Below are 25,985 nucleotides of genomic sequence, written 5' to 3'. Positions count from 1 at the left end.
CACCTACTGTGCCCATGCCACCATGTGGCTCCCCACACTGCAGGGTGAGAAGCAGGCCTGAGGGCCTGCTCTGGCTCCAGCCTCTGTCACTTCACAGGGGACACAGCACAGCCACCCCCCAAACCCCCGCAAAGCTGTCCCTGGAGGGCTTTTGTGGCCGGTCAGGAAGCCCCACGGCCTTACCCCAGTCTGTGGGCAGCCCTCAGGCCAAGCTGTAGTGGATGAGTGTCCCTTCCTACATCCTGACCCTTATGTAAGCCCCAGGCATGGTCCTCTCTCTAGCTTAGTTCAAGTTGTCTAGGGACCTTGTCCTAGGGACAAGAGCTGAGAGGCTGGTCCTAATCAGGGTTGAGCTTGCCCAAATATGGGGACATTCAGTGTCAGAAATTGGGGGTGGAAGGAGTGGGAAGCAGGAGATGTGTGGAGACCTCCGAGGGACTGGAGCTAGGACCTGGGAGGCCATGGGTAGCCACTGGGATATGAGGTCTTGGGCAAGATCCCAAGGGAGGATCCAACCCATGATCAGGGGTCCAGTCCTGGCTGACCAGCTGTGGCCAGGACAGGGGCATCAGCAGGGGACCAGGGAGCCCACTCAGAGGAGGGGACAGGCCTGGGCACCCCCTGCCCCAGGTGAGTTGAGCCCCCACTCCCTACAGGTGGAACGTTTTATGTTTGAGGGTGTCGAGATCCCACTTGTGCCATCCTGTGCAGTGTTTATCACTATGAACCCAGGATACGCTGGCCGCACCGAGCTGCCTGACAATCTAAAGGCAAGTTCAGGCCCAGGGTGACCCAGGAGGCAACAGAGCTCTGGCCTGAACTCAGAGATGCTAAAATACTTGTGCAAGGACACACAGCTGCTTGGACATCAGGGACTGTGAATCCCTATACCAGTCCTCCTGCCCAGGGTCCTGAGGCCCACCCCCCGCCATGGAGGGGAGGCCCCAAGCTTGTCCTGAGGGCACAGGAGAAGTCAGGGCTGCCTATGTGTGTGTGGTTGGGGGCATCTGATGGGAGCTGCTCAGACTGGGCCTGCAGAAGAAATGAGAAGACAGTAGCCAAGAGGGCCATCTCTTGGGAGTTATATGGAGGCAGGTTCAGATTAACATAAAGGACTGTTTCTAATGGCCAGAGTAGCCCAGCCACAGGGTGGGCTTCAACTATGGAAGGCTTGGTGCAGAGGGGGAATCCCAGCAGTAGGTGGGGGAGGGGGCCAGGTGAAGCTGCCTTCTGAGGACCTATAGTCCAGAGTGGGTAGTGCTGTAGCAGGTGAGGTCTGCCTACCAATCACATGTGCACCATGTGTCGCAGGCACTCTTCCGGCCCGTGGCCATGATGGTTCCAGACTATGCCATGATCGCTGAGATCTCCCTCTACTCCTTTGGCTTCAATGAGGCCAATGTACTGGCTAAAAAGATCACAACCACTTTCAAGCTGTCCTCCGAGCAGCTCAGCTCCCAGGTGAGGCCCTGCCCTGACCAGGTTCCAGGGTCTGAGAATGGCTGCCTGTCCCTAGCCTCCAGAGCAGCTCCAGATTCACCTTCTGCTGAGCTCTTGCTGGGGGCCAGGCTCTGTGCTGGGTGCTTTAAAGGCATTATCTTGTCAGCTTCTCCCAACTACCCTGTAAGATAGGAATTACATTCCTGTTTCTCAGCTGAGGACACTCTGAGGTCCTAAGCAGCTAAGAGCCTGGCCAGCCTCATGCAGGGTACAGTGGAGCTGGAGCAGGTGCCAGGAACAGATGCACGCCTGGATAGTTCAGGCCCAGGGGGGTTGATCATTAAGGACCAAGAGCCACACAACCCAAGGCTGGGGAGCAAGTGCACCTGGGCCTCGTAGGGACCAGAGCAGGACAGCCAGGCCGCCAAGGCTCCCAGCACCCTGGGCCTTCTGCTCAGTGTGCTGATCCCAGAGTCTAAGGGCAGGTGGGGTCTGGCCTGGGCACCAGCACTGGTGGATGAGCTTTCTTGTTCAGCTCCATTCTCAGGCAGGTTCCCCCTTTGCAACAGCAGAGATGAATCCCAACTCTGGGCTTACATGCTACCACCGTGGTTTCTCTTTCTTAGTAGTTCCAGAAAAAATCCCTGGTGTCACCCTAATGGGCCTTCTCTGGGTCACCTGCTCATTCATGAACACCAATCATGGTGGCTGGGGGGAACAATACTGCCTTTGTCCAGGTGCAGCCCACCAAAACCAGGAGATACAATCTGTTACCAGAAAAAACAGCAGCAGTCTGCCACAGTGCACCCCTGGGTGCCAGCACTCCCACACACCCTTGTTTCTAATCATCCACTTTGAAAAATGTCAACCCTCATTACAGCAACTATCACACATGGTTCTGGAAATGCACTCAGCCTTTCCCAGGTGGCGATGACCCAAAGTCAAGCCCAGTCTCTTCATGTAGCTCCAAGTCCAAGGTTTCTGGGACATGCTGGTCTATGTGTCAGGTCTAGATGTAGCTCTCATGCTCTGGCACCATGGGGCAAAATGATGAATTTGACTATTTCCAACACACCCATTATGTAATAGAAACAGAACCAGTGGGAAAAGCCATCTGGAGAGATATTACAGAAGACTTTTAGAAGGAAGCTCAAGGACCATCAAGGCCCACCCGTTCGTTGCACAGATGGGAAATTCCTTCATTCGTTTTTTTTCAGCACAGCCTGAGCACCTCCCTGCCCTTAGCTTGTGCTGGGACTGCAGGGATTTAACAATGACCAAGGAAGAGTCATACGGGGGATGCAGAATAGGTAACCCGATAAAGGGAGAGGGCCGCTGGGATGGTGAAGTAGAGGGTGCCAGAGGAACCTGAAGGAGGGGCACCTGGCTCAGGCTGGGGCATTGCAGGTAGTTACAGAGGGCCCGTAGGGGAAGTGACATTTCAGCTGCGAGCTGGGTGAAGAGGCATGGCCAGGTACCAGGTGGGAAGCAGAATGGTCCAGACAGAAGCCTTGAGAGGGACAGTGCCCACCCATGCCTAATCCTGTTTTGTGGTGACAGGATCACTATGACTTCGGGATGAGAGCTGTGAAGACTGTGATCTCAGCTGCTGGGAACCTCAAGCGAGAAAACCCCAGCATGAATGAGGTGAGTTCCATCCAGAGAGGCTCCCAGGGAGTAGGACTCCAGCAGGGCTCTGGAGCAACTGGAAGGGTGTCTGGCCAGCCACCCTGAAGGCTCTGCTGGCACCTGCCGCAGGAGCTGATCTGCCTCCGCGCCATTCGAGATGTGAATGTGCCTAAGTTCCTGCAGGAGGACCTCAAGCTCTTCTCTGGGATAGTGTCTGACCTGTTCCCCACCATTAAGGAGGAGGAAATTGACTATGGTATCCTGGACAAGGCCATCCGCAAGGCCTGTGAGAAGAACAACCTCAAGGATGTGGAGGGTGAGCTGTCGGCCCCTGATTCCCTACAGTTCGGCAGGTGTCTGAAGTGGGGCTGGCTCCAGCCACCCTGGAGTCCAGGGCAGGAGGACAGACAGGGCAGTCCAGTCTTGGGGTCCCTCACTCCTGGCCAAGTGTGCTGTGGGCTGGGGCTCTCAGCTGAGCCGTCCAGGGGCAGGGCAGGTGTCCCTGGCCTGTCTCCACTGGAACCTCCCAGATGATGGGAATACAGGTGCTGTCCCCTTCATGAGACCTCATGATTTAGGCCTTCTTCCGCATGTGAGGAGCAGTCACAGCCCTTGGTTCCCTCTCTGCCTTGCTTCATCAGGCGCTGGCTCCTTGCTGATAAAGGCTCCTCCACCCCATCCTCACCTGCTTGGGGTGGGAATGGAGCTTCGATTCCATGTTCCATGCATCCCACCCCACCTTACCACAGCCACCAATCCCCTCTTCTGAGGGCCACTTGGGCTCTGTCCCACCAGTGGAACTTGCTCGTGCTCCTTGTGGAGTGACAGCCTTGGTGTCATTGCAAGATGGAGCATTTGGGCCCTTTTTAAAGTGGCTTATTATAAAAGCCAGTATGTGGCTAGAAGGGCTGTGGGGGATGCTGCCCTCAAATAGACTCTCTCTGACCCTAAACCCTCCTCCCTGATAGTAGGGTAGCCCAGCCACATGTCCATGAAGCTTGAGTTCTCATCCCCATCCTCCCCTGGCCTGGCTACCCCCTCCCAGACTCTTCCAGCCAGTCCTTGGGGTGGAGGGATGCTCCTCCAAGAGTCATACCTGTCCACCTTGGCCACACAGGGCCCTCCTCTGGGCCTGAGCAGTTAACGTGCTCATGCTCAGCCCTGCAAGGCCTCTCCCCTGCTGCACTCCATTGCTCTTCAGTTCCATGTGCAGCTCTACCACTTCCTTCTCTGGCCACCTCCTGTGCTCCAGGCACCAGCAGGCTTGTTGAACGAAGCCTCTAACTCCTTTCTCCCTCACAGCCTTGGGTCAGCTTTGCCATCATTGGCTAATTGACACTATTTCTGTGGCAAGGACTCCCAGTCTGGCAGTGGCATTGCCACCACCACCACCCCTTGGGCCAAAGCCATGTGCTCATTCCCTACCCATGTGGGCCCGGCCCTATAGCTCCTGACTGACGCTAAGATTCTGCCTCATGTTGACCAGCACTTACCTGGGGTGGTGATCTCAGCAGGCCGTGTAGTAGCTTTGGGACTGAATTTGGCTGTAGTGCCTGTAACAGCCGACACTGTGTGGGCCTGACTGCTGACCACCTGGCCGATGGATGTTAGGGAATAATAGTCACAGTGCAAATAATGGTTGGCATTTGTACAGTTCCTACTCCGTGCCAGGCTCTGGGCTTAGGAATTCATTGCCCCCACCTATGAGGTAGGTGCTACCACCATCCTCATTTTATAGATGAGAAAACTGAGGCTGAGGGAGTGAAGTGACCTACCTGGGGTCATACAAGCTAGTGGCGTAGCCAGGACCCATGCCCGTGCTCTGACTCCTGGGTTCCTCTGTCATGTCCCCCAGGCTTCCTGACCAAGTGCATCCAGCTCTATGAGACCACAGTGGTGCGGCATGGCCTCATGCTTGTCGGGCCCACAGGCTCCGGCAAGAGTAACGTAAGTGGGGCCAAGCCAGGCAGCCAGTGCGCAGACCGTGGGCCTGAGGGTGGCGCAGCTGCAATAGGGGTGTTGGCCTCCATTTGTACCCCTTTGGCCTCTAGAATACCCCTCCCATTTACCGTGGTCCCCAGACCAATCCAGTCCTGCTCTCCATGGGGCCAGGAGGCTCACTGTTGGGCGGCCCATTTCCCCAGTGCTACAGAGTCCTGGCAGCTGCCATGACGTCGCTGAAAGGGCAGCCGTCCATCAGTGGCGGTGTGTATGAGGCCGTCAACTACTATGTGCTCAACCCCAAGTCCATCACGATGGGACAGCTGTACGGGGAGTTTGACCTGCTCACCCACGAGTGGTGAGTGGCACCCCCATCCCTCCGGTGACCACCCTGCTCCCAGACCTCTGGAGGCTGTGGGCCATGGGCCTTCTTCTCTCTACCTTAGCCTAGTGGAAGGTTGGGAACTCAGACTCTGCAGCTCAAAGCTGTGATTCTATCCACCACTCCACTTCCTCTCTGTTTCTCCAGAGAAGAGTCTTCAGTCTCCTGCTGGGGGTGTCTGCTTGGCTCCAGTGTTCTGGGAGCCCATTGGGGATGGGCACTGGGGAGGGAGAGTCATCCATCTTACCCAGTGTGGGCCTATACTGCTTGCCCCACTTCTGGTGAAGGACTGCACCCACATCCACTCCAGGCTCTTATGTGGGTAGGTGGGAAGCCTGGGAGTTAAACCAGAAAATGTCCTCTGTTAAATACAACGTTATTCAGTGATACTTGTTAAAGCATGGTAAGGTAGACTTTATTCAGGACCATAATGACAGGTATAGGGACGACTGCAACAGGGTCTTGCAGTGGGGGAGAGAGATTGGGGCTCGACTATGAATACTGCATGGGCAAGTGAGAATTTATAGCCAAGGAGCAGTGTGGGGGTCAATGGATGGAAAATTACTGAGGAAACATTGGAGTAAGAGGGATTCTGGCTAAACCCATCTAATAGGATTCTTGCTGAAGACGGGCCAGGGTGATCAGACATCGCCTGGGGATGGTGAAGGATGAGGAACCTGACCAGATATCAAGGGTGATCAGTTATCAAGGGTGGGGGTTCTTGCTAAACTGACTTAGCAGGATTCTTTTTTTTTTTCTCTCTGTGATGTTTATTTATTCATTTATTTATTTATGTATTTATTTATTATTTTAACTTCTCAATATACATTGTGGTTGATTTTCATGACCCTTTACAGGTTCCTCTTTCCCCCTCTCTCCCTCCCCTCCCCTCCCCGCTACATCATGTCTGTTCACTTGTCTCAACAAGTTCAAGGAATTGTTGTGATTGTTGTTTCTTCTCTGCCCCCCAAATGAAGGATGATTCTATAATAACATTACTTTTAAAACTAAGGACAGAATCTTTAGTTTAGTTAGTTAATTCATTCACTCCTTCAATAAACATTGGTTGAAAGCCTATTACACGTCTGTCTCTGCACATATATCGATAGATAAAACTCACCCATCCCTCAAAGGGAGGCAGAAATGTAAATTAAAATTTACAATACAATGAAATCTTTCTTACTCAGTGTTCCTGTAACTTTTTTTTTTTTTTTAATTTTTTATTTTGTCAATATACAATGTATATGATTATTATGGCCCTTCACCGACACCTCCCGCCCTCCTCCCTCTCTCCCATTCCCCCAAGAATGTCCTTTCCGTTTGTTTGTTGTAACAACTACAAAAAAAGTATAGTTGTTATATCTTCTTCCCCACCCCACCCCCGGTATTTTTTGGTGTGTTTTTGGGTAAATTAATTTGTTTATTTTTTTAGCTCCCACCAATAAGTGAGAACATGTGGTATTTCTTTTTCTCTGCCTGACTCGTTTCACTCAATATTATTCTCTCAAGGTCCATCCATGTTGTTGCAAATGGCAGTATTTCATTCGTTTTTATAGCTGAGTAGTATTCCATTGTGTAGATATACCACATTTTCCGTATCCACTCATCTGATGATGGACATTTGGGCTGATTCCAGCTCTTGGCTATTGTAAAGAGTGCTGTAATAAACACTGGAGTGCAGTTATTCCTTCGTCGTGATGATTTCCATTGCTCTGGGTATATTCCCAGCAGTGGGATAGCTGGGTCATATGGTAGATCTATCTGCAACTGTTTGAGGAACCTCCATACCATTTTCCATAGAGGCTGCACCATGTTGCATTCCCACCAACAATGTATGAGAGTTCCTTTTTCTCCGCAACCTCGCCAGCATTTATCGTTCAGAGTCTTTTGGATTTTAGCCATCCTAACTGGGGTGAGATGGTATCTCAGTGTAGTTTTGATTTGCATTTCCCAGATGCTGAGTGATTTTGAGCATTTTTTCATGTGTCTACTGGGCATTCGTTATGTCTTCCTTTGAGAAATGCCTATTCAGCTCCTTTGCCCATTTTTTAATTGGGTTATTTGTTTTTTTTCTGTAAAGTTGTTTGAGTTCCTTGTATATTCTGGATATTAATCCTTTGTCAGATGTATATTTTGCAAATATTTTCTCCTATGCTTTGGGGGTCATATTCATGAAGTCTGTACCCACTCCTACTTCCTGGAGTGTTTCTCCTGTTTTCTTTAAGAAGTTTTATTGTTTCAGGATGTATAGTTAATTCTTTAATCCATTTTGAGTTGATTTTGGTATATGGTGAGAGGTATGAGTCTAGTTTCATTCTCCTACATATGGATATCCTGTTTTCCCAGCACCATTTGCTGAAGAGGCGGTTTCTTCCCCACTGTGTAGACGTGGTGACTTTGTCAAAGATCAGATGGCTGTAGGTGTATGGGTTGATTTCTGGGTTCTCTATTCTATTCTGTTGATCTGTGTGTCTGTTTTTATGCCAGTACCATGCTGTTTCTGGTTATTATAGCTTTGTAGTATAGTTTAAAGTCAGGTAGTGTTATGCCTCCAGCTTTTTTTTTTGCTCAGCATTGCTTTGGCTATGCGTAGTCTTTTGTTATTCTATATAAATGTCTGGGGCTGGCCCGGTGGAGCACTGGATAGTGCGCCGCTTGGGAAGCACGGCGGTGCTCCCGCCTGAGGGTTCAGATCCCACACAAGATACAATGGACAAAGTGGCCCTGATCCTTTATGGGGCTTGGGGAAGTCTGTCCCAGAATGCTTTTTTTTCTTTTTTTTGGTGGCTGGGCGGTACAGGGATTGAACCTCGGACTTTGGTGTTATCAGCACCATGCTCTAACCAACTGAGCTAACCAGCCAGCCCCATCCCAGGATGCTATCTCCCCTGCCAGTACACCTCCCACCAAATATACACTCTGACCTTTGAACTCCACTTGGCACTGTGCCAGGTGGTAAATAATAGAAGCTAGGCCTTCCCTCCTCTGGCCTGGCTGTAAGCCAGGACTTGCCTCATGTCCAGCTTGGGGGTGGGGAGGTGGTCAGTAGCTGCTTTGGGAACTTCCCAGCCAGGCACAATTGGCCAAGGTGTGGGCAGCAAGAGGTCCACCTAATTCTGAGCCCCCTGTCTCTCCTTCAACCCTCCAGATGGACTCCTTGGAGAAAAAAGTTACCAGGAGCCTGTGCGTAAGTGCAGGCCTGGGAGGGCTGGATGGGAAGGGGTACTATTTCCAGGGTGAGCCCTGGGCTCTGGTTGGGTGTGCTGAGGGTGGGACCTTGGGCTACTGGGTGCCAGAGCAAAGGTATGGACGTAATAACTTCGTATAGCATACATTTTAACTTTATTCCTAAGTATTTTATTTTTTTGGTGGCTATTGTAAATGGGCAAGCTTTCTTTATTTCTTTTTCTGCATGTTCACTGTTGGTGTATAGAAATGCTACTGACTTTTGTGTGTTGATTTTGTATCCTGCAACTTTGCTGAAATCATTTACCAACTCTAAGAGTTCTTTTTGTAGAGGCTTTAGGGTGTTCAATATATAGGATCATATCAAGCATTATTCTTTTTTATTTTTTTTAAATGAGTAGTGAGGAGATCTTAACCCTCGACTTGGTGGTGCCAGCATCATGCTCTCCCAAGTGGGCTAACCGGCCATCCCTATATAGGGATTAGAACCTGTGGCCTTGGTTTTATCAGCACCACACTGTCCCAAGTGATCCACGGGCCGGCCCTAGGATTCTTTTCTAAAACTGAATTTTATAAGGAAGTGCACAGATAGGCCTAGGAGAAGGTTCAGTAGTCTGAGTACATTTTCGCCAAGCAGAGAATCTGTGTCACCCTTTTACCACCATCCCTGGCATGTGGTGCCTCTAACATCTGAGCCTTCCTGGGTTCTGTGGCAGGACCTGGCCCTTCTCACGAGCCTGCTTTCTCTGCTGTGTCCTGCCCCTTCTCCATCCCTTTCTCCATTTCTTTCTGTTCTCTCCCATTTCCCTTTTCCTGTTGAGATGTCACCGTTTATCTTCTTTTAATGTGACTTCAGTGGGGATTCAGCAGGGAGATCATATGAGCATGTGTTTTTATTATACCATGTCACACCAACAAGTTCCATTTTTCCCATTACAATTTTTAAGTTAATGAAGACATTGAAGGGAAAAAAAGAAACAGAGCAGGGCCAGCCCAGTGGCCAGGTTTCCCTGGGAGCCTGCTGTCCTTGCTCCCTGCCCCCCTGGCACCTATAGCCCTCTCTTCTCTGGTGGCTGCAGGACAGACGGAATTTTCTCCTCCCTCATCCGGGCGGATGCCATCACCTCTGACACCAACAAGAAGTGGTACATGTTCGATGGGCCTGTGGATGCCGTCTGGATTGAGAACATGAACACAGTGCTGGACGACAACAAGAAGTTGTGCCTCAGCTCTGGGGAGATCATCAAACTCACAGAGGTGCTCCCACTCATCTGCCCACCCACTCTCCTCCGTGGCTGGGTGGGCCCAGAGGCCACACCACGCTGACCCAGCCTTGTCCCCCTCTACCCCTCTCTTGGGACCATGGCTGCGTCCCAGGCCATCAATACAACCAAGCCCAGGAACCCTCCAGCTGGCAGGAGCTCGGGCTCAGCACCCAGTGCTCCTCCCTGGCCCAACCTCCTACACCTCAGTATGTCCCATGAACCTGCTCAGTGTGACATTTCTGCAGACCCACTCTCTGTGATACACTGAGCCCAGGGCCAGGACAACCACCCAACTCCCCAGTGTGTCCTGCCTCCTGCCTCCCAGGCCCACCTTCAGCCATGTGGGCCTAGTCTGGGTCAGGTGTCCACTCAGTCTTGGCAATGTGCCCAGGGTCTGAGGGATGGGTAATACAGACCTGGCCACAGGGACCTGCCTGATGTGTGAGGGGCAGTTCTCAGAGAAAGAGGGGTATGGCCTGGGCATGAGAGAAGTTTATGGTGCCTACCCTAAGCCGAGCTCTTGAGTCCTGAGAACACCTGGCAGTGAATGTGAATCTGTGTCCATGTGCATGGGGGACAGGATGGGGACTCTAGAGCAGAGCAAACAGTTCAGATTTCCCTGGGCCTCCAGGAACCCTAAAATGCCCTGACCCCAGGCTGGCCAGAAAATCCCAGGAATCTCATGACTTTGGTTGTTCCCCAGGGCTCCAGGGAGGGTCACATTATCAGCTAAGGGCCCAGGGGTTCCTGCACCCCCACTCCCAGCATTGTCCCTGCCCACAACTCTCACTTGCAAGATGGGCAGCCCTTCCCCATGGCCCTGCAGCCCTTCTCCGGCCCTGGGGACTGGCAGCCAGCCCACTCATGCATTTCATCTTGGCACCAGGCGATGACCATGATGTTCGAGGTACAGGACCTGGCAGTGGCCTCACCAGCCACAGTATCCCGCTGTGGCATGGTGTACCTGGAGCCCAGCATCCTGGGGCTCATGCCCTTCGTTGAGTGCTGGCTGAAGAAGCTCCCCACCTTGCTGAAGCCCTATGAGGAGCATTTCAAGACTCTCTTTGTCAGCTTCCTGGAGGTAAGCCATGCCATGGGTATGCCCAGCCCAGGTGGGACAGCAGGGCACTGTGGCCACCAGCCATGACAGCTGGGTGCTCACTCCCTGCAGGAATCCATCACCTTTGTTCGATCCTCGGTGAAGGAGGTGATCGCCTCAACCAACAGCAACCTGATCACGAGCCTCCTCAAGCTGCTTGACTGCTTCTTCAAGCCCTTTCTGCCTAGAGAGGTAAAGCCCTGAACAGTGGGGCTGGATGCCTGGATCCTCCTGCCCTGCTGCTCTCCTTGCCAGGCCTTTGAGGACCTGAATCCCAAGTCCAGCTTCCTGGAAGAGAGAGTTGGATTCGCTTGACATGGGTCATGGACCACCCTGACATGGGTCATGGAACCACTCTGCTGTAGGGAAACAAAGCAATGTGGCAGAGGCCAAGACATGTCCTGTCCCACTTCCTCAGGCTGCCCAGTATTATCCCTGCCTTAGCCCGATGCTGTGCCTTCTTTCCTTAGGGCCTCAGGAAAGTACCCCCTGAAAAGCTGAGTCGCATCCCAGAGCTGATCGAGCCCTGGTTCATCTTTTCCCTGATCTGGAGTGTGGGTGCCACTGGGGACAGCAAAGGTCGCCTCAGCTTCAGCCACTGGCTAAGGATCAAGATGACAACCGAGAAGGTGAGTCGGCAGCTCCCAGACCCCCAGGGACCAGTGGCCACACCAGCCTCCTGAACCTCACGGCCTGATTTTCCTCCTGGTCCCTGGCAGCTGACTCTGCATTTCCCAGAAGAGGGGCTGGTGTTTGATTACAGGCTGGAGGACGCAGGGATCAGCAACACCAACGAGGAGGATGAGGATGAGGAGGAGAGCAAGCAGGTGGCCACAGACCCACTCAGGGCATGGGACAGGGAGGGTCCCACTGGGTGTTGGCTTTTCTCCTCGATGACAGTGACCACAGAGAGGAGGTTATGTTGACGATCCCCAGGACTCAGGCTGGGGGTTATTCCCATCACCTCATGAATCCTCACAGACACATGGGGTGGTCATTATTTTGCCCATTTTCCAGACAAGGAAATTGAGGCTCAGAATAGTCACACCCAGTTAGTCAGTGGCAGAGTTATCCTTGAACCTGGGGCTGGGAGACGTCAGAGTGCCTAAGCCCCCAGCCATACTCACTGCTGCCTCTGTGGTGGTGTTGAGCCCGGGGACTGGCTGCCTCAGTTCTACTTAAAAGCCGCACTTGCCTAGTCCTCCCTCATGGCCTGCCTCAGTGTCCCCATCAGTACGATCAACCAGCGAAGGCTCCATGAGCCTGCCCTTATTCCAGGGTCAGGACCCCAGCCCAGGAGGAGGCTAGAGAGGGATCTGTAGAGACCTGACAGTCACTTTGCTGGGTCCTGCTGGGGGCTTATAAGGAATATTTGGGCCTAACGGTCAGAATTGTCCCCAGAAGGACATGTTGGTTTGGCCATAGTGAGACCCCATCAAGGGAAGTCTGCAGTCTGGGTCAAGGCTGTGGGTAAAGGATTCATACAGCAGGGGAGACTGGGTCAGGTGGCCTCTCAGCATCCAGCTGACACCAGTGCCCGTGGTTCTGGTTCCTACAGTACTTTGATAACCTGGAACTAAACTGCAAAAACCTTTGCATTCTGGGTTGTTTGATTCCCAAAGCACCTCCTTCATGCAGAGACCTGGGACTGGTAGTCCGTAGGGAGCCCCTGACCTGGATGGCTGTGTGCAGGGAGTCCCCACCTGGGAAGCTGTGTTCAGAGAGCCTCCCATTCCCAGTGATTTGTACCGGCAGTCCCCCACCCTGTGCGGAGAGCTGGGCACAAGACTTGCTAGTTCTTTCCAAAGTAGCATCTCACCTGGACCCTCTTGCCAAGGCCCAGCAGTGCAGCTCCTTGCCCTCCTGCTGCACTTGGCAGCAAGGCTGCAGCCAGGAGTGGGGTGGGGCAGGGTTCCAGTCCCAGCCCTGAGCCACCTGTGGTTCCAGGTTGCCTGGGTGAAGTGGATGGACTCCTCAGCTACATTCACCATGATACCAGACACCAACTACTGCAACATCATTGTGCCCACTGTGAACACTATGCAGATGTCCTACCTGCTGGGCATGCTGCTCACCAACAACAAGCCCGTGAGTGCCCCTACCTTACCCTGCCTCAGCCCACCCCATCTCCCAGGCTGGGGGTCAGCTAGCCTCCCACACTGACAAGGCAGCAGCTCCTGTGCGCCGAGCCCTGTGTTCATTCCACCTGCATGATCTCTGCTCTCCCAGGTGCTGTGTATTGGGCCGACGGGCACAGGGAAGACACTCACCATCTCTGACAAGCTCCTTAAGAACTTGCCCCTGGAGTACATTAGCCACTTCCTAACCTTCTCAGCCCGCACTTCAGCCAACCAGACCCAGGACCTCATCGACAGCAAGATGGACAAGAGGCAGGGCACCCCTCATTCCTTCCTTGGCCCCAGTGTCTCCCCAGCCTGGCTGAACCAGCTGCTGTCTCACCTACCCACCAAATTATGCTCCCATATTTGCCAGAAACCTCCCAGGGAGAGCTGGTAGCTCCCCAAGGGGAGGCTGGGTTCCCTTGCAAACTGCTCCAAAGCCTTTCCTCCACCAAGAATTCCCACAGAGATTTTCAGTGGGTGCTTGCCTTGGGCTGGGCACTTGGGCGGGGCTGTGGGTCTGTCTTTAAGATGTGTGTTATCCATATGCCTGGGTAGGCGAGACTCTCCTTAAGGGAGTTCAGACTCAGGTCTGCCAGTCTGTGTGATGTCCCAGGATGCTCAGAACAAGAAAGAGAGCAGGTCAAGAGGTCTAGTAATTTGGAGGAGGCTGAAATTTAGTGACAGTTTCGCAGAGGCAGGGCTGCTATCCTGTTGCCCCTGGATTCTCAGGGGACCTGGTGACTGTGGGTGGACTCACACGGCCCTTCCCCACAGGCGGAAGGGTGTGTTTGGGCCTCCCCTGGGGCGCAACTTCATCTTCTTCATTGATGACCTGAACATGCCAGCCCTGGAGACGTATGGTGCACAGCCGCCCATTGAGCTGCTGCGCCAGTTCATGGACCATGGCGGCTGGTATGACCGCAAGAGCATCGGTGCGTGCTGCCAGCCTGGGCTAGCAGAGCGCGGGCTGGGTGTGCTGAGCAGGGGTATAGTAGGCATAGAGCCGAAAGCCCATGGTACTTTTAGGGGCCCATGAAAATGCTTTAATTTCTCTTAAAATTGGGGGGAAATGAACTTTTAGGTCAAATAAAAAAATTTTTTTTTCCTTTTTGTCTTTTTTACTGACCGGTAACAGGATCGCAACCCTCGGTGTTGCGCCCACACCGCGCTCAGCCAGTGAGCGGGAACCGGTCTCCACATGGGATCCGAACCCTCAGCGGGAGCGCCGCCACACTCCCAAGCGGCGCACTCTCCAGTGCACCACCGGGCCGGCCCTCAAATAAAAATTTTAATAAATAATATTAATATATTTGTCTTTATAGCTGGATGGGAAGGGGTACTATTTCCAGGGTGAGCCCTGGGCTCTGGTTGGGTGTGCTGAGGGTGGGACCTTGGGCTACTGGGTGCCAGAGCAAAGGTATGGACTGCCTTCATTGGCTCATTCACCCATTCTTATTGCCTGTTAGTCCTTTGGTGCCTGGGTGAGTGTCCAACTGATAGTAGATGCAAAGTTAATGCAAGGTGAATGGATGAATAAAGGAATCCGACAAACTCCCACTTGTGTGAAGAACCCCAGCTCAATGAGAGCCAGCCTCTGCAGAGGCGGGCATACGCAGGAGAGTCAGGCAAGATTTGTAGCTGGGGGACAGGCGTCCTTGTATGGCAGCCCCATGCGGGTCTGTTGGTCATCATGGCCTCTGGCCACTTGGGTCTCTGTCCTCTTTTGTCTCGTGGCCCTTTCTTTTCTCTTGATACTGGGAGTGGACTTCCTGCTCTAGAACGAGGCCAAGCCCTCCCCTTGGGCCTGCCTGAGGATGTGCCTCCCCCAACAGCAGCACTCCTTCCTGCAGTGGGCCATTCCAGCAGCACACACACATGCCCTGGTTTCTCCCACCATAACAACAAAAACACGAAATAGCCCCCCTTGGGCCCCTGCCCGCCCAACCTGGGCCATCACCCCATTTCTTTGCTCTCCTTGATAGCAAAACTCAAAAGCATGTCTCCTCCCGCTGCCACTAGCTCTCCCCTCCCACTTTCCTTGAGTGTGTTCTTGTCACCAGTGGCCTTGTGTGGCCAGACCAGTGGTCAGCTCTCGGTCCTCATCTTCCCCAGGTGTCAGCAGTGCTGACCTGGCTCACGGCCCCTCCTTCCTGCAGCATGCCTGTCAGGCCCTCCCCCTCCCTGGCTGCCCTTTCCCTTCTCGGATTGACTGGAGCTTGGTCTCCAGCCTCTTCTCTCTCCAACTACACTCTCCTGAGACAATCTCATCCTGCTTCTGGTAGTAAAAACCATCTTTGTGCTGACAACACCCTCTGCCCTTTCCCTTCTCGGATTGACTGGAGCTTGGTCTCCAGCCTCTTCTCTCTCCAACTACGCTCTCCTGAGACAATCTCATCCTGCTTCTGGTAGTAAAAACCATCTTTGTGCTGACAACACCCTAGTTCAAGTCCTCAGCCCAGACCTCTCCCCTGAATGCCTGGCTCCACATCTTCAGGATGTCTACGGGGCATCTCAGACTGAAGCTGTCCATACCCAAACTCCTGGATGCCCCTGCCCCAGGCACTCTTCTCATCTCAGGTGATGCCAACTCCAACTTTCCAGTTGCTCAAGACAAGAGCTTTGGTTGTCATCCTTGGTCCCTCTTTCTCATGCCACATCTCATCTGTCAGGTGATCTGACTCTCCGCTCAGAACCCATCCCAAATTGACCACCCCATCCCCACTCACCCAACCCCTGCAGCAGCCCCCGCCTTGGTCTCCTTGCTCCTGCCTTCACCCACCTATGGTCCATCCTCCACTTACAGCCAGACCATGTTCCTCCTCTACTCAACTGTCTCATCAAGGCAGGAGCCTGAGTCCCAACAGTTGTAGCAACGCCATCCTAGGTTCACCCCTCATCACCTCTGTGATCCCACCTCCTCCTGCCACCCCCTCCTTGCTGGTCCTTGCCACCTCAGGCATGCTCCTAGCTCAGGGCCTTTGCCCTTGTTGTCCCCTCCACCTGAAACACTCCTTCTCCAGATGTGTGCATGCTTGCAGCTCATGTCTTCAGGTCTCTGCTTGAATATCCCTCTCTTCAGTGAGGCCTCCCCCAGCATATCTGTAAAATCGCCCCCACGCCCAACCCTGCACTCCCTACACCTCTCCTGCTGCAAATCTCTCCATAGCACTTGCCACCTGTCTACTGTCTCCTTACTTATCAATCTGTTCTTTGTCTGTCCCCCCAACAGGAATGTTGGCTTGTTGAGGGTGAGAACTGTGTCTGGTTGGGTCACCTCCTGTACCCAGCACCTAAAACAGTGCCTGTACTAATGGATGAGCCCCTGTCCTGCCTTTTCTTTTTCCCACTTCTGGGGGTCCCAAGTTCCCACTGACAGAATTTGATTTCCAGCAAAGAATTGGATGGTTTTCAAAGAACAAGCAAATGGGTATGTTAGTGGCGAAAATGCAGGCCAGTAGCTGCCGTTGTTCCAAAGCAGACGGTGAGTCCAAAGGTCAGGACTGAGCTCCAGACCTCCCACATCCACCATTAAGCACTCCTGAAGCCTGTGTGGACCATGCGACCCCCTCCCACGTGTGGCTGAGCTGGCATGTTCAGGTCTGGGGTGCAGCCCTGTATGGCAAGGCAGCAAAGGCCCTACCCATTAGTGCCCCCAATTCCATGGATGCACCAGTGCCCCTATGCACTGGCAGGCCATGTCAGTAACAAGGATGTAAAAGGGGGAGCGCAGAGCAGGAGATTCCTCACCCCAAGGTGGGGGCATCTGAGATGGGGCTGAAGACTTTGTGGAATCTAAGCCTTTAGGCTGGGGAAGGGGCACATAGGGGGAGATCGCAGCACAGCCAAAGCAGGGAGGTTATGATCTGCAGAGGCTACATAGGGAGCTCCGGCCTGTGTGACCCAGGCCCCTGTCCTGCTCCCCCAGCTGGGGCCCCCAACGTCGCCCACTTCACGGAGCCCCTCGTGGAAGCCACCATCATGGTGTATGCCACCATCACCTTCCAGCTGCTGCCTACTCCAGCCAAGTCCCACTACACCTTCAACCTCAGGGACCTCTCCAAAGTCTTCCAGGGCATGCTCATGGCCGACCCAGCTAAGGTCGAGGTGAGGACCCAGCAGGCCCCTCCCTAGTCCCACGCTGCCCTCCCTGCCCTCACTTCCTCCTGGGCCCCACCAATTCAGGTCTTCCTACCCAAACACTCCCAACCGTAATTCAGCCAGGCCCTGACTGAGCTGGAACACGCATGCACCGGGTCCCCAAGAGCCTGATCTTGTGGGTCAAACCGACACCGGGAATGGGGGCCATGAAGGGGGGTCACACCAAAGAGGGAGCAAGGGCAAGCCGAAGGAGAAAGAGGGTTTCTGATGAAGGCCGTGTGTGTGAGAAGATTTTGGGGGAGAGTGAGCAGGGTGCCCTCTGGGAACCAAAGACACGCAGGTGGGAGGAGCAGGAAGTGTGGGTGTTAGGTGCACTGGCCTGGTGGGGAGCAAGGAGCTTGGATTTTGTCCTGAGGGCACTGAGGAGCCATGGGAGTGGGTGGGGACAGACTTGCACTTTGGAATGGGACTGGATGGCCAGTGTGTGCAGAGCCCAGGGCTGAGGAGATGGGGCGAACAGGACAGAAGCTGGTCCTGGCCTTGATGAGCTTATAGCCAAAGGAGGCAAGAGAAGAGCCTGGGGGCTTCCTGAGGGTGGCCCAGTCACCCAGAGAGAGGCAGGGAAGCTGGGATGGAGTCAGCAGCAGAAACAGAGATGCAGAGTGTGGCAGATTCAGAGAAGATTTGCAAGTCAAGTCAGTGGGGTTTGGTGAGAAGTTAGAGGTGCGGTGTCAGGAAAGTATAAGGAGAATCAGACATCCCCCCTGGGTTTGGCGTTTGGGGGCTAAAAGGAGGAAGTGATGACCTTGAGGTGCTCGTGACCAGCTAGTGAAGCTGCGTGCCCAGCGGGCACTTGGCCACTGGGCCTGGAGCTGGGGGGTGGAAAAGCCCAGGCAGCACTGTGTAAGTCACCAGCCTTCAGTTCGTCAGCTGATGCACCTTCCCGCAGCCCCCACATGTCGCCCTGGCTGGGTCGTGGTAGAGAGCTGAGTCCAGGTCAGGGGTCCAGGAGCTGTGGCTCCTACCCACCTCCCACTTCTTCTGCTTCGAGTTGGCTGAGGGCCCTGGGGCCGAGGGCCGGCACTGATGCTGGGGTGGCTGCAGGACAAGGTGCAGTTGCTGCGACTGTGGTACCACGAGAACTGCCGCGTGTTCCGTGACCGACTGGTGAATGAGGAGGACCGCAGCTGGTTTGACCAGCTCCTCGAGAGCCACATGGAGCAATGGGAGGTGGCTTTCCATGAGGTCTGTCCCTTCCAGCCCATTCTCTATGGGGACTTCATGTCGCCAGGCTCTGACCTCAAGTCCTACGAGCTCATCACAGATGAGAATAAGGTGAGGGGCCCAGGCTGGTGCCCTTACCCTGGTGGGGTTCTCTTCACTGTGCCCCCCAGGGACCCAGGCCCTCTTTAGTCACTACTGATGGACCACCACACTATGACTAGAGGGTCAAGACACTAGGTTGGAAGGCCAGCTTGGTGACTTCAGGCAAGCACCTGGCCTCTGAGACTCTGGTTCCTCACCTGTCAAATGGGTGCTGCCAGCAGGCCCTACTTGGCTGTCTCTGAGAACAAGCCTGAGGTTCAGCTGAGACAGGCTCTGTCAACAGGGACATACCATGCCTGTTTGAGGGGTTGTCATCCACCTACAGGGGGGCAGCAGGGACCTTGGGGCCACGAGTCTCAGTCAGGACCCCAGGGAGGCAGGGAAAAGGCCTTGATCAGTGGCCTTAGAGCTGCATGGCTGACGTGGGCCTCCTGATGGTTTCTCTCCACACGTATTCTCTCCTAGTTCCCAGAAGTTCCCACCAGGGTCCCAGGGTCAGCATAGCCTGGGGAGCTCCAGAGGGAGCGGGCAGGGCTCTGACTCTGACCCTCAAGCCTTGGTGTGTCCAGTGGGTCACACCCCATGCAAGTGTTCCTGGCTTCTCAATGCCCAGCATCCACCTGTGCACAGGAGGAGCAGGGCCGCCTGTTAGGGAGGGCCCCGGCGCACAGTGCTCCAACCAGCTGAACCCATGGCTAGAGTCACCCCAAAAGTGGCAGCAGGGAGTTCCCGCAGGGGACTGCCCCAAACTGTCCCTAGATGGGGCTAATTGGGATTCCAAAGAAAGAAGCACTCAATGCCAGGTGGTCAATCCAAAGCATTTATTAGGGGAACTTACCTACTGGGGGGCAGGAGGGACCTGCAGCGAGACAAGAGATGTTCCACCTAGGTATGTCTGCAACGAGGGGCGTGGCTTATGGAGTTTATATAAGGGCTTGAGGAATTTGGCTGGGGGCGGGGCTCACTTCTAAGTATGTAGCAACATATTTGATCTTTCAGTGTTTTGAGAAACCTAAACAAGTTTATCAGTGCCTGGCAAGTTCAAGGCCCTGGCTTGGATTCAAATCTGCCAGAGAGAACATGTAGCTGGCCAGGTCACAGAGCAGTCAAGGCACTCTGTGTTTTTCAGTCAGGACACAGAAGGAAAGTGGAGGGGGAGGGGACTGCGGGACCCTACAGTAGGGGAGACCCATCCCTCCCCATGCCCCGCCCCGGTTCCCCAGATGATGCAGGTGATTGAGGAGTACATGGAGGACTACAACCAGATCAACACGGCCAAGCTGAGGCTGGTCCTCTTCATGGACGCCATGAGCCACATCTGCCGCATCAGCCGCACTCTGCGCCAGGCGCTGGGCAACGCGCTCCTGCTGGGCGTGGGTGGCAGTGGCCGCAGCTCCCTCACTCGGCTCGCCTCGCACATGTGAGGGTCCCCAGGCATGGTGGGCAGTGGGCGGCCGGTAGCAGACTCGGTTTGATGTATGCTTTTCCACAGTGGTGGAAGCCTGGGGCAGCCCTGAGGCAGACCCACCCGGCCCGTGGGCTTCTGGAAGGACTGGGAACAGGACGTGGGCAAGGAGAGGCAGCAGCAGTGCCCATGGTACTGTGGGGAGGGAGGTGTAGCTGCAGGCATCCGGAATGATTCCTAGGGAAGGTGGCCATGGGCTGCTCTCAGAATCAGATCTGGGAGGATGGAAGGGAAGAGCATTCCAGGCTGAGCAAACAGCACCAGTAAAGTCTGGAGGCAAGAGAACAAGTTCAGGGTCTGGAGAGTCTGCTTGTCTGCCCGGGATGGGAGCAAGACTCCAGATGGCCGAGTGGGGTGTGGGCACCCACCACCCCTCAATGCTTGGCCCAAGCCACTGGCATGCCTGACCCAAACTCCTGCCTCCAGGGCCGAGTATGAGTGCTTCCAGATTGAGTTGTCCAAGAACTATGGCATGTCCGAGTGGCGCGAAGATGTCAAGAAGGTCCTGCTCAAGGCGGGCCTGCAGAACCTGCCCATCACCTTCCTGTTCTCAGACACCCAGGTGCCACCGCCATGGCAGTGGGCAAGGCTCAGGGTGGGCTGGACATAACCCCATCCCAGCATGGTATCCTGGACAGTGGTCAGTTCTTCATGCCCAGCTCACTGTCAGTTGAGGCACATCTTAGAAGGGACCACTGGGAACAGGTGGGGCAGGTCAGGAACGTAGGGCCAAACCCAACCTCTCATAGCTAAGGGGCAAGGAGTGAACCCCAAGGGTAAAGCAACCCCAGTACCATGGCACCCCCCTTACTGGCAAAGGCTTCCCACCTCAAGGACTACCAGACCTGTGCTCCAAGTTCTGGGGACCCATGGCTCTCCTCAGGGACTGCTCCTTCTGGGACTCCCTGGGCATGAGGCTTCTCCTCAAGTCTGGGAGAAGGAGGGTTGTGCTCTGGGGCCACAAGATAAAACAGGTCAGGGTTGGGCCTAGGGGCCTACACTGAAGCCCCACAATGTGACACACCCTGGACACAGGCCCCTCTGCTTCCAGCTTTGCCCCAACCCCAGGGATCCCTTCAGGCAGCCACTGAGTTAGTCAGGAAAGTGAGGGTGCCCTCTGACACAGGCCAGACCCAGGATATATGAGATGGGCAAAGACCTGTCTCTGCCCGTGGTGATGGTTTCCTCCTGTGAGTAAACTGACGCATGGAGAGATGCCTAGAGAGTGAGGAGGAAGATGCTGCATTCCCCACCCAGGACCCAGGGCCCTGCCACAGCCCAGTGGCTATGTTCATAGCCCTGCAGTGGGGCAGGCCTGGGTTCAAGTCCTGGACTGTGACTATGAGGTCACTTATGGGTCACTTGTGTGACCCTGGACTTCTCTGAGCCTTAGAGGCATGGTCTGTAAAATGGGGCTATTGTGAAGTTCACATAGGGTCATCAAAAGGCATACCTCCCCCATCCCTCATCCCTCCCCAGATCAAGAACGAGTCCTTTCTGGAGGACATCAACAATGTCCTGAACTCTGGCGACATTCCCAACATTTATACTGCGGAGGAGCAGGACCAGATTGTCAACGTCATGCGGCCCTATATCCAGGAACAGGGCCTGCAGCCCACCAAGGCCAACCTCATGGCTGCCTATACTGGGCGTGTGCGCAGCAATATCCACGTGGTGCTATGCATGAGGTATAGGCAGCTGTCACCGGGCCATGCGAGGCAGCAGGGCTGGGCAGGTGGAGATGGCTCCAGGGACACTGGAGGCCTGGGTACTCAGGCTTGAGATGAGGAGAAAAGGCCCCAGACCTGGCTGTCTTGCCACTGGGGCCAGGCTGCTGTGCTGTTGCATCCTGGCTGCCATGCCACAGGGCTGTGGAAGGGCCCTGGGTCCTGGGTTCCTGGGGGTGTCAGTCAATGTCTTTGGGCCTCATTTGGATCCCCTGCCCCTAGCCCCATTGGAGAGGTCTTTCGAGCTCGCCTGAGGCAGTTCCCCTCCCTGGTCAACTGCTGTACCATCGACTGGTTTAACGAGTGGCCAGCAGAGGCCCTAGAGTCTGTGGCCACCACGTTCCTAAAAGAGATCCCAGAACTGGAATCCTCCCTTGAAGTAACTGAAGGACTGGTAGGTGTCTTGGTGAGGAGCATGCCCTTGGGGGGAGCTGTTTAGCATGGGTTCATGGCTACTGAGGCCTGGGTGAAAGTCTCAGGCCCGCCACTGACAGCAAGCCTTTGGTCAGACAGCTTTCCTGTCTAAGCCTCACTTTCCTCATCTGTAAAATGGGGAGTCCCACAGGTCATCAGTGATGCAGGAGGCTGGGCACGCTACCTGGTCGCTGTTACCCTTATCTCCTGAGGGCTTCATAGCAGCTTTCTTCTAAGAGCCCCCTGACAACTCCGGAGACCCCAGAGGGGGGAGGGGCTAGATTTCTCTGGTCCAACCTGAAAGAATGATGGTCACTGGGGGACTAACAGCTAGGCTGAGCCTGGCTCCTGAGGGCTTCATAGCAGCTTTCTTCTAAGAGCCCCCTGACAACTCCGGAGACCCCAGATGGGGGAGGGGCTAGATTTCTCTGGTCCAATCTGAAAGAATGATGGTCACTGGGGGACTAACAGCTAGGCTGAGCCTGGCATTTCCCTGCCAGCTGTGCTGAGGCCTTGGGCCCTCCTTCCCCCTGGATCCTGCCTCTGAGGGGGGTACTACCTTAGGGCTCTCAGGTCATGGGGGCTGTGACAAGGGCACTGGGCCAAGAGCAGGGAGACACCTGGGTCCACCTTCAAAGCCAGCCCTTCCCTTGACAGCTGTGTGAACTTGAACAAGCCCCTTGACTTCTCAGAGGCTTGGGTTTTTCATCTGCACAATAGGTGGCCTTGGCCTGGAGGTTGTGAGGCTCACAAGAGGGAGAGAGTGTGAGAGGCATTGAGGCTCCTGACATGGCTCCCTCCTTGGGACCAGGCTGCAGTGGCTTCGTGGGTGCCTGGTTCCCCGTGTTTGCTGCGGGCTCTACAAGGCCAGCATCAGTGGTCTCCCTCCTCACAGATTCAGGTTTGCGTGTATATCCACCAGTCGGTGGCCAAGAAGTGTGTCGAGTACCTGGCAGAGCTGGCCCGCCACAACTATGTGACTCCCAAGAGCTACCTGGAGCTTCTCAATATTTTCTCCGTCCTCATTGGGCAAAAGAAACTGGAGCTGAAAACCGCCAAGAACCGCATGAAGAGTGGCCTGGACAAGGTGGGTCTGGGTGAGGTCTTGTGGACAGCAGCTAGCTGCCTGTGGTTCTGCCTGCTCAGTCTTAGCCCTGATGCCAGGGCGACCCAGCCAGCCTTTCAAACTGCAGCCCACTGCAGTGTTTAAATGAATGGCTTCCTCCCTCACTGAAAGAACAAAAGTTGCTGGCCAAGGGCCAGGCCAAAACAGGGCATCCCACAGATTCTCAGGAGACAGACCCCCTTCCTCTGGGGTCCACTGCGGCCATAGAAGCTGCTGGCCTCTTGTGAATGAGGGCGGCCCAGCAGGGTCCTCTCCCCAGAGCCCTGCAGGCCCAGACTTCTCTCTGTCTCCATCTCACCTGTTTTCCTCTCTGTGCGGTCCTCAACCCTCAGCTGCTACGTACTTCTGAGGATGTGGCCAAGATGCAGGAGGACCTGGAGATCATGCGCCCCCTGCTGGAGGAGGCTGCCAAGGACACTATGTTCACCATGGAGCAAATCAAGGTTGGGATGCTCCCAAGCCCCTCCCTGATGCCTGACCCTGCCTGAGGATGCTCAGCGTCTCTGTCACAAGATCGCTAGCTGCATGGCCACCCCAAGTTTTTAGCTTCTCTGTGCCCCAAGCCCCTCCCTGATGCCTGACCCTGCCTGAGGATGCTCAGCGTCTCTGTCACAAGATCTCTAGCTGCATGGCCACCCCAAGTTTTTAGCTTCTCTGTGCCCCCCTTCCTCATTAACTGGTCATTCGTTTATTCAACAAATGTTTGGTCAGAACCTATTCTATACCAGGTACCGTGCTGGGCAGGGGATCAGTGAAAAGCAAGGCAGATGAATCCAAACAACCCCAAATAATTCTGATAATCACAACATGGATTGAGTGACAGGCCTGCCACAGGCATATGTGTAGGTTGTGCACAGCATGAGGGCCCGTATTTGAGGCGTGGTAAATAGACTCACAGATGTGTGTTCATTATGACAGATTTCTGGCAGAAGTAGTCAAGTGTCCTCCTCCACAAAGTCAGTGTATTGCAAAATTTTCCACCAGAGAGAAAGAAGCTGGAAGAAAGTTGGGGGAGCACTTTTCTCTGTTTTGCATAAAGATGCCCTGTGGGCTTCGGGGTCCCTGCTGTGTGGGGCAGTTATGCTCAACTGTGTAAACCCCTGAGCCCTATGCCAGGCCATGGTAAGCACTCAGGATGCGGAGGGGGCTCCTGGCATTCCCAGATCTCTATGGCCTGTCATATCTGAGAGGGCCCTTGGAGAACAGGCCATAATTTCAACCCTCATTTCCTTTCTTCTGGGGGGACTGGGATGCAGAGGGGAGAAATGGGAGGAGGGCATGCCTGTCCCTGCCACTGGCCACCCGTTGGGCTCTCCCTGTCCCCATCCCCAGGTGGATACAGCCATCGCCGAGGAGACCCAGAAATCAGTGCAGGCAGAGGAGATCAAGGCCAACGAGAAAGCCAGGAAGGCACAAGCTATTGCCGATGATGCCCAGAAGGACCTGGATGAGGCACTGCCAGCCCTAGATGCAGCCCTGGCCAGCCTGCGCAACCTCAACAAGAATGATGTGACTGAGGTGGGCATCTGGGTGTATCCTGGCACTCCCTCTTGTATCTCTCTCTGGTGTCCTCTTGGGTCCTAGTTCCCAGGCCCTTCCTCTGCATATGCCTTGGGGACCATGTGCCAAGAGGAGAGGGCAGAACTTGTCTAGAGCCCAGCTGCCTGCCCTGCCTTCCTTGTGCTAGCTCGCAGGGCCCAGGCGGGAGCACGAGCACCTGGGGGAGCAGGAGAACACAGGCTGAGGCAGACTTCAGATCTTTGGGTATGCCCTTTGTCTTGCGGTGGTAAGGACTTGGTTGGCAGGGCCCACCCTGTCTGGCAGCGTCCCTGCCCAGGGGTACCTACTCGGTGACAAGCCTCCCCATCCCCACCCATTGCTCGGCCCGCAGGTGCGTGCTATGCAGCGGCCACCCCCAGGTGTGAAGCTAGTCATAGAGGCTGTGTGCATCATGAAGGGTATCAAGCCCAAGAAGGTGCCTGGAGAGAGGCCAGGCTCCAAGGTCGATGACTACTGGGAGCCAGGCAAGGCGCTGCTGCAGGACCCAGGTCGCTTCCTCGAGAGCCTCTTCAAGTTTGACAAGGTGAGCATGCCAGGCACCCAGGCAGCCAGTGAGTGAGGACAGGACCCAGCAGGGCAGATAAGCCCTAGAGGAGCCTGCCCTACCACAACATCTGCACGTGCTGTGGTCTCTGTCCTGTCTCTCTTTGCCCGCCTCACCAACACCAGCAATACACATGGTTGATTGGGACCAGGGCTGGCCCCAAAGAGCTCTTAGATCTGAATCTTGGCCACATCCTCAGAAGTACCCACCAACATATGAGTATTAAGAAATTATGACCTGGGCATGCTCCTGTGTCCCTTGGATGTCACCCAGTCACTCCAAGGCTCCACAACCTGGAGATTCTCTTTCTTGCCCTTTCCTTTCTGCAACCCCATGGCCTTGGCCAAGAACTTCACCATCTGCTCAGTTATCACCTCTCTCCCTCGGCCTCAACACCTGAGTTTCAGCTTCCCCTATGTCTCTCTGGGTTTCTCTGTATATCTGTCCATCTGGGACTCTGAGTGTTCAGGGGCATGTGCTCTCTCAGGGGCTGTGCCATGATTAGGTCAGTCTGGAGCCCACAGCATCCTTGGAGGGCCCCTCTGCGACACAGAAATTGGCTAGGAGGGGCCGGCCCGGTGGCGCACTGCTACAGTGCGCTGCTTGGGAGTGCGGTGGCTCTCCCGCCGAGGGTTCGGATCCCACATACAGACCGGCTGC

The 25,985-nt window shown here is 54.7% G+C and overlaps 1 protein-coding gene and 1 non-coding gene across 2 annotated transcripts in view; one reads left to right on the top strand and one right to left on the bottom strand.

Annotated features, from left to right (window-relative positions):
* Window positions 1-25,985, top strand: part of DNAH1 (dynein, axonemal, heavy chain 1) — an 85,020-nt gene that overhangs the window by 46,154 nt on the left and 12,881 nt on the right. The window contains exons 32-55 of the mRNA XM_008572575.1: window positions 657-770; window positions 1,312-1,461; window positions 3,001-3,087; window positions 3,199-3,385; window positions 4,925-5,016; window positions 5,214-5,368; window positions 9,658-9,835; window positions 10,730-10,924; window positions 11,015-11,134; window positions 11,413-11,571; window positions 11,662-11,769; window positions 12,890-13,030; window positions 13,172-13,332; window positions 13,840-13,997; window positions 16,991-17,169; window positions 18,268-18,498; window positions 19,713-19,909; window positions 20,381-20,516; window positions 21,434-21,642; window positions 21,904-22,075; window positions 22,991-23,182; window positions 23,554-23,664; window positions 24,554-24,739; window positions 25,113-25,304. Coding sequence (XP_008570797.1) covers window positions 657-770; window positions 1,312-1,461; window positions 3,001-3,087; window positions 3,199-3,385; window positions 4,925-5,016; window positions 5,214-5,368; window positions 9,658-9,835; window positions 10,730-10,924; window positions 11,015-11,134; window positions 11,413-11,571; window positions 11,662-11,769; window positions 12,890-13,030; window positions 13,172-13,332; window positions 13,840-13,997; window positions 16,991-17,169; window positions 18,268-18,498; window positions 19,713-19,909; window positions 20,381-20,516; window positions 21,434-21,642; window positions 21,904-22,075; window positions 22,991-23,182; window positions 23,554-23,664; window positions 24,554-24,739; window positions 25,113-25,304 — 3,810 coding nt within the window. The remainder of the gene's footprint in view (window positions 1-656; window positions 771-1,311; window positions 1,462-3,000; window positions 3,088-3,198; window positions 3,386-4,924; window positions 5,017-5,213; window positions 5,369-9,657; window positions 9,836-10,729; window positions 10,925-11,014; window positions 11,135-11,412; window positions 11,572-11,661; window positions 11,770-12,889; window positions 13,031-13,171; window positions 13,333-13,839; window positions 13,998-16,990; window positions 17,170-18,267; window positions 18,499-19,712; window positions 19,910-20,380; window positions 20,517-21,433; window positions 21,643-21,903; window positions 22,076-22,990; window positions 23,183-23,553; window positions 23,665-24,553; window positions 24,740-25,112; window positions 25,305-25,985) is intronic.
* TRNAI-GAU lies at window positions 8,181-8,254 on the bottom strand. The gene has a single exon. It is a non-coding gene; the product is annotated as a tRNA-Ile (tRNA).

Source organism: Galeopterus variegatus, unplaced genomic scaffold, assembly GCF_000696425.1.
Source record: "Galeopterus variegatus unplaced genomic scaffold, G_variegatus-3.0.2 Scaffold806, whole genome shotgun sequence".
Lineage (NCBI taxonomy): Eukaryota > Metazoa > Chordata > Mammalia > Dermoptera > Cynocephalidae > Galeopterus > Galeopterus variegatus.
Note: the sequence above shows the minus strand (reverse complement) of the source record. Positions and strands in the feature narration are given on the sequence as shown.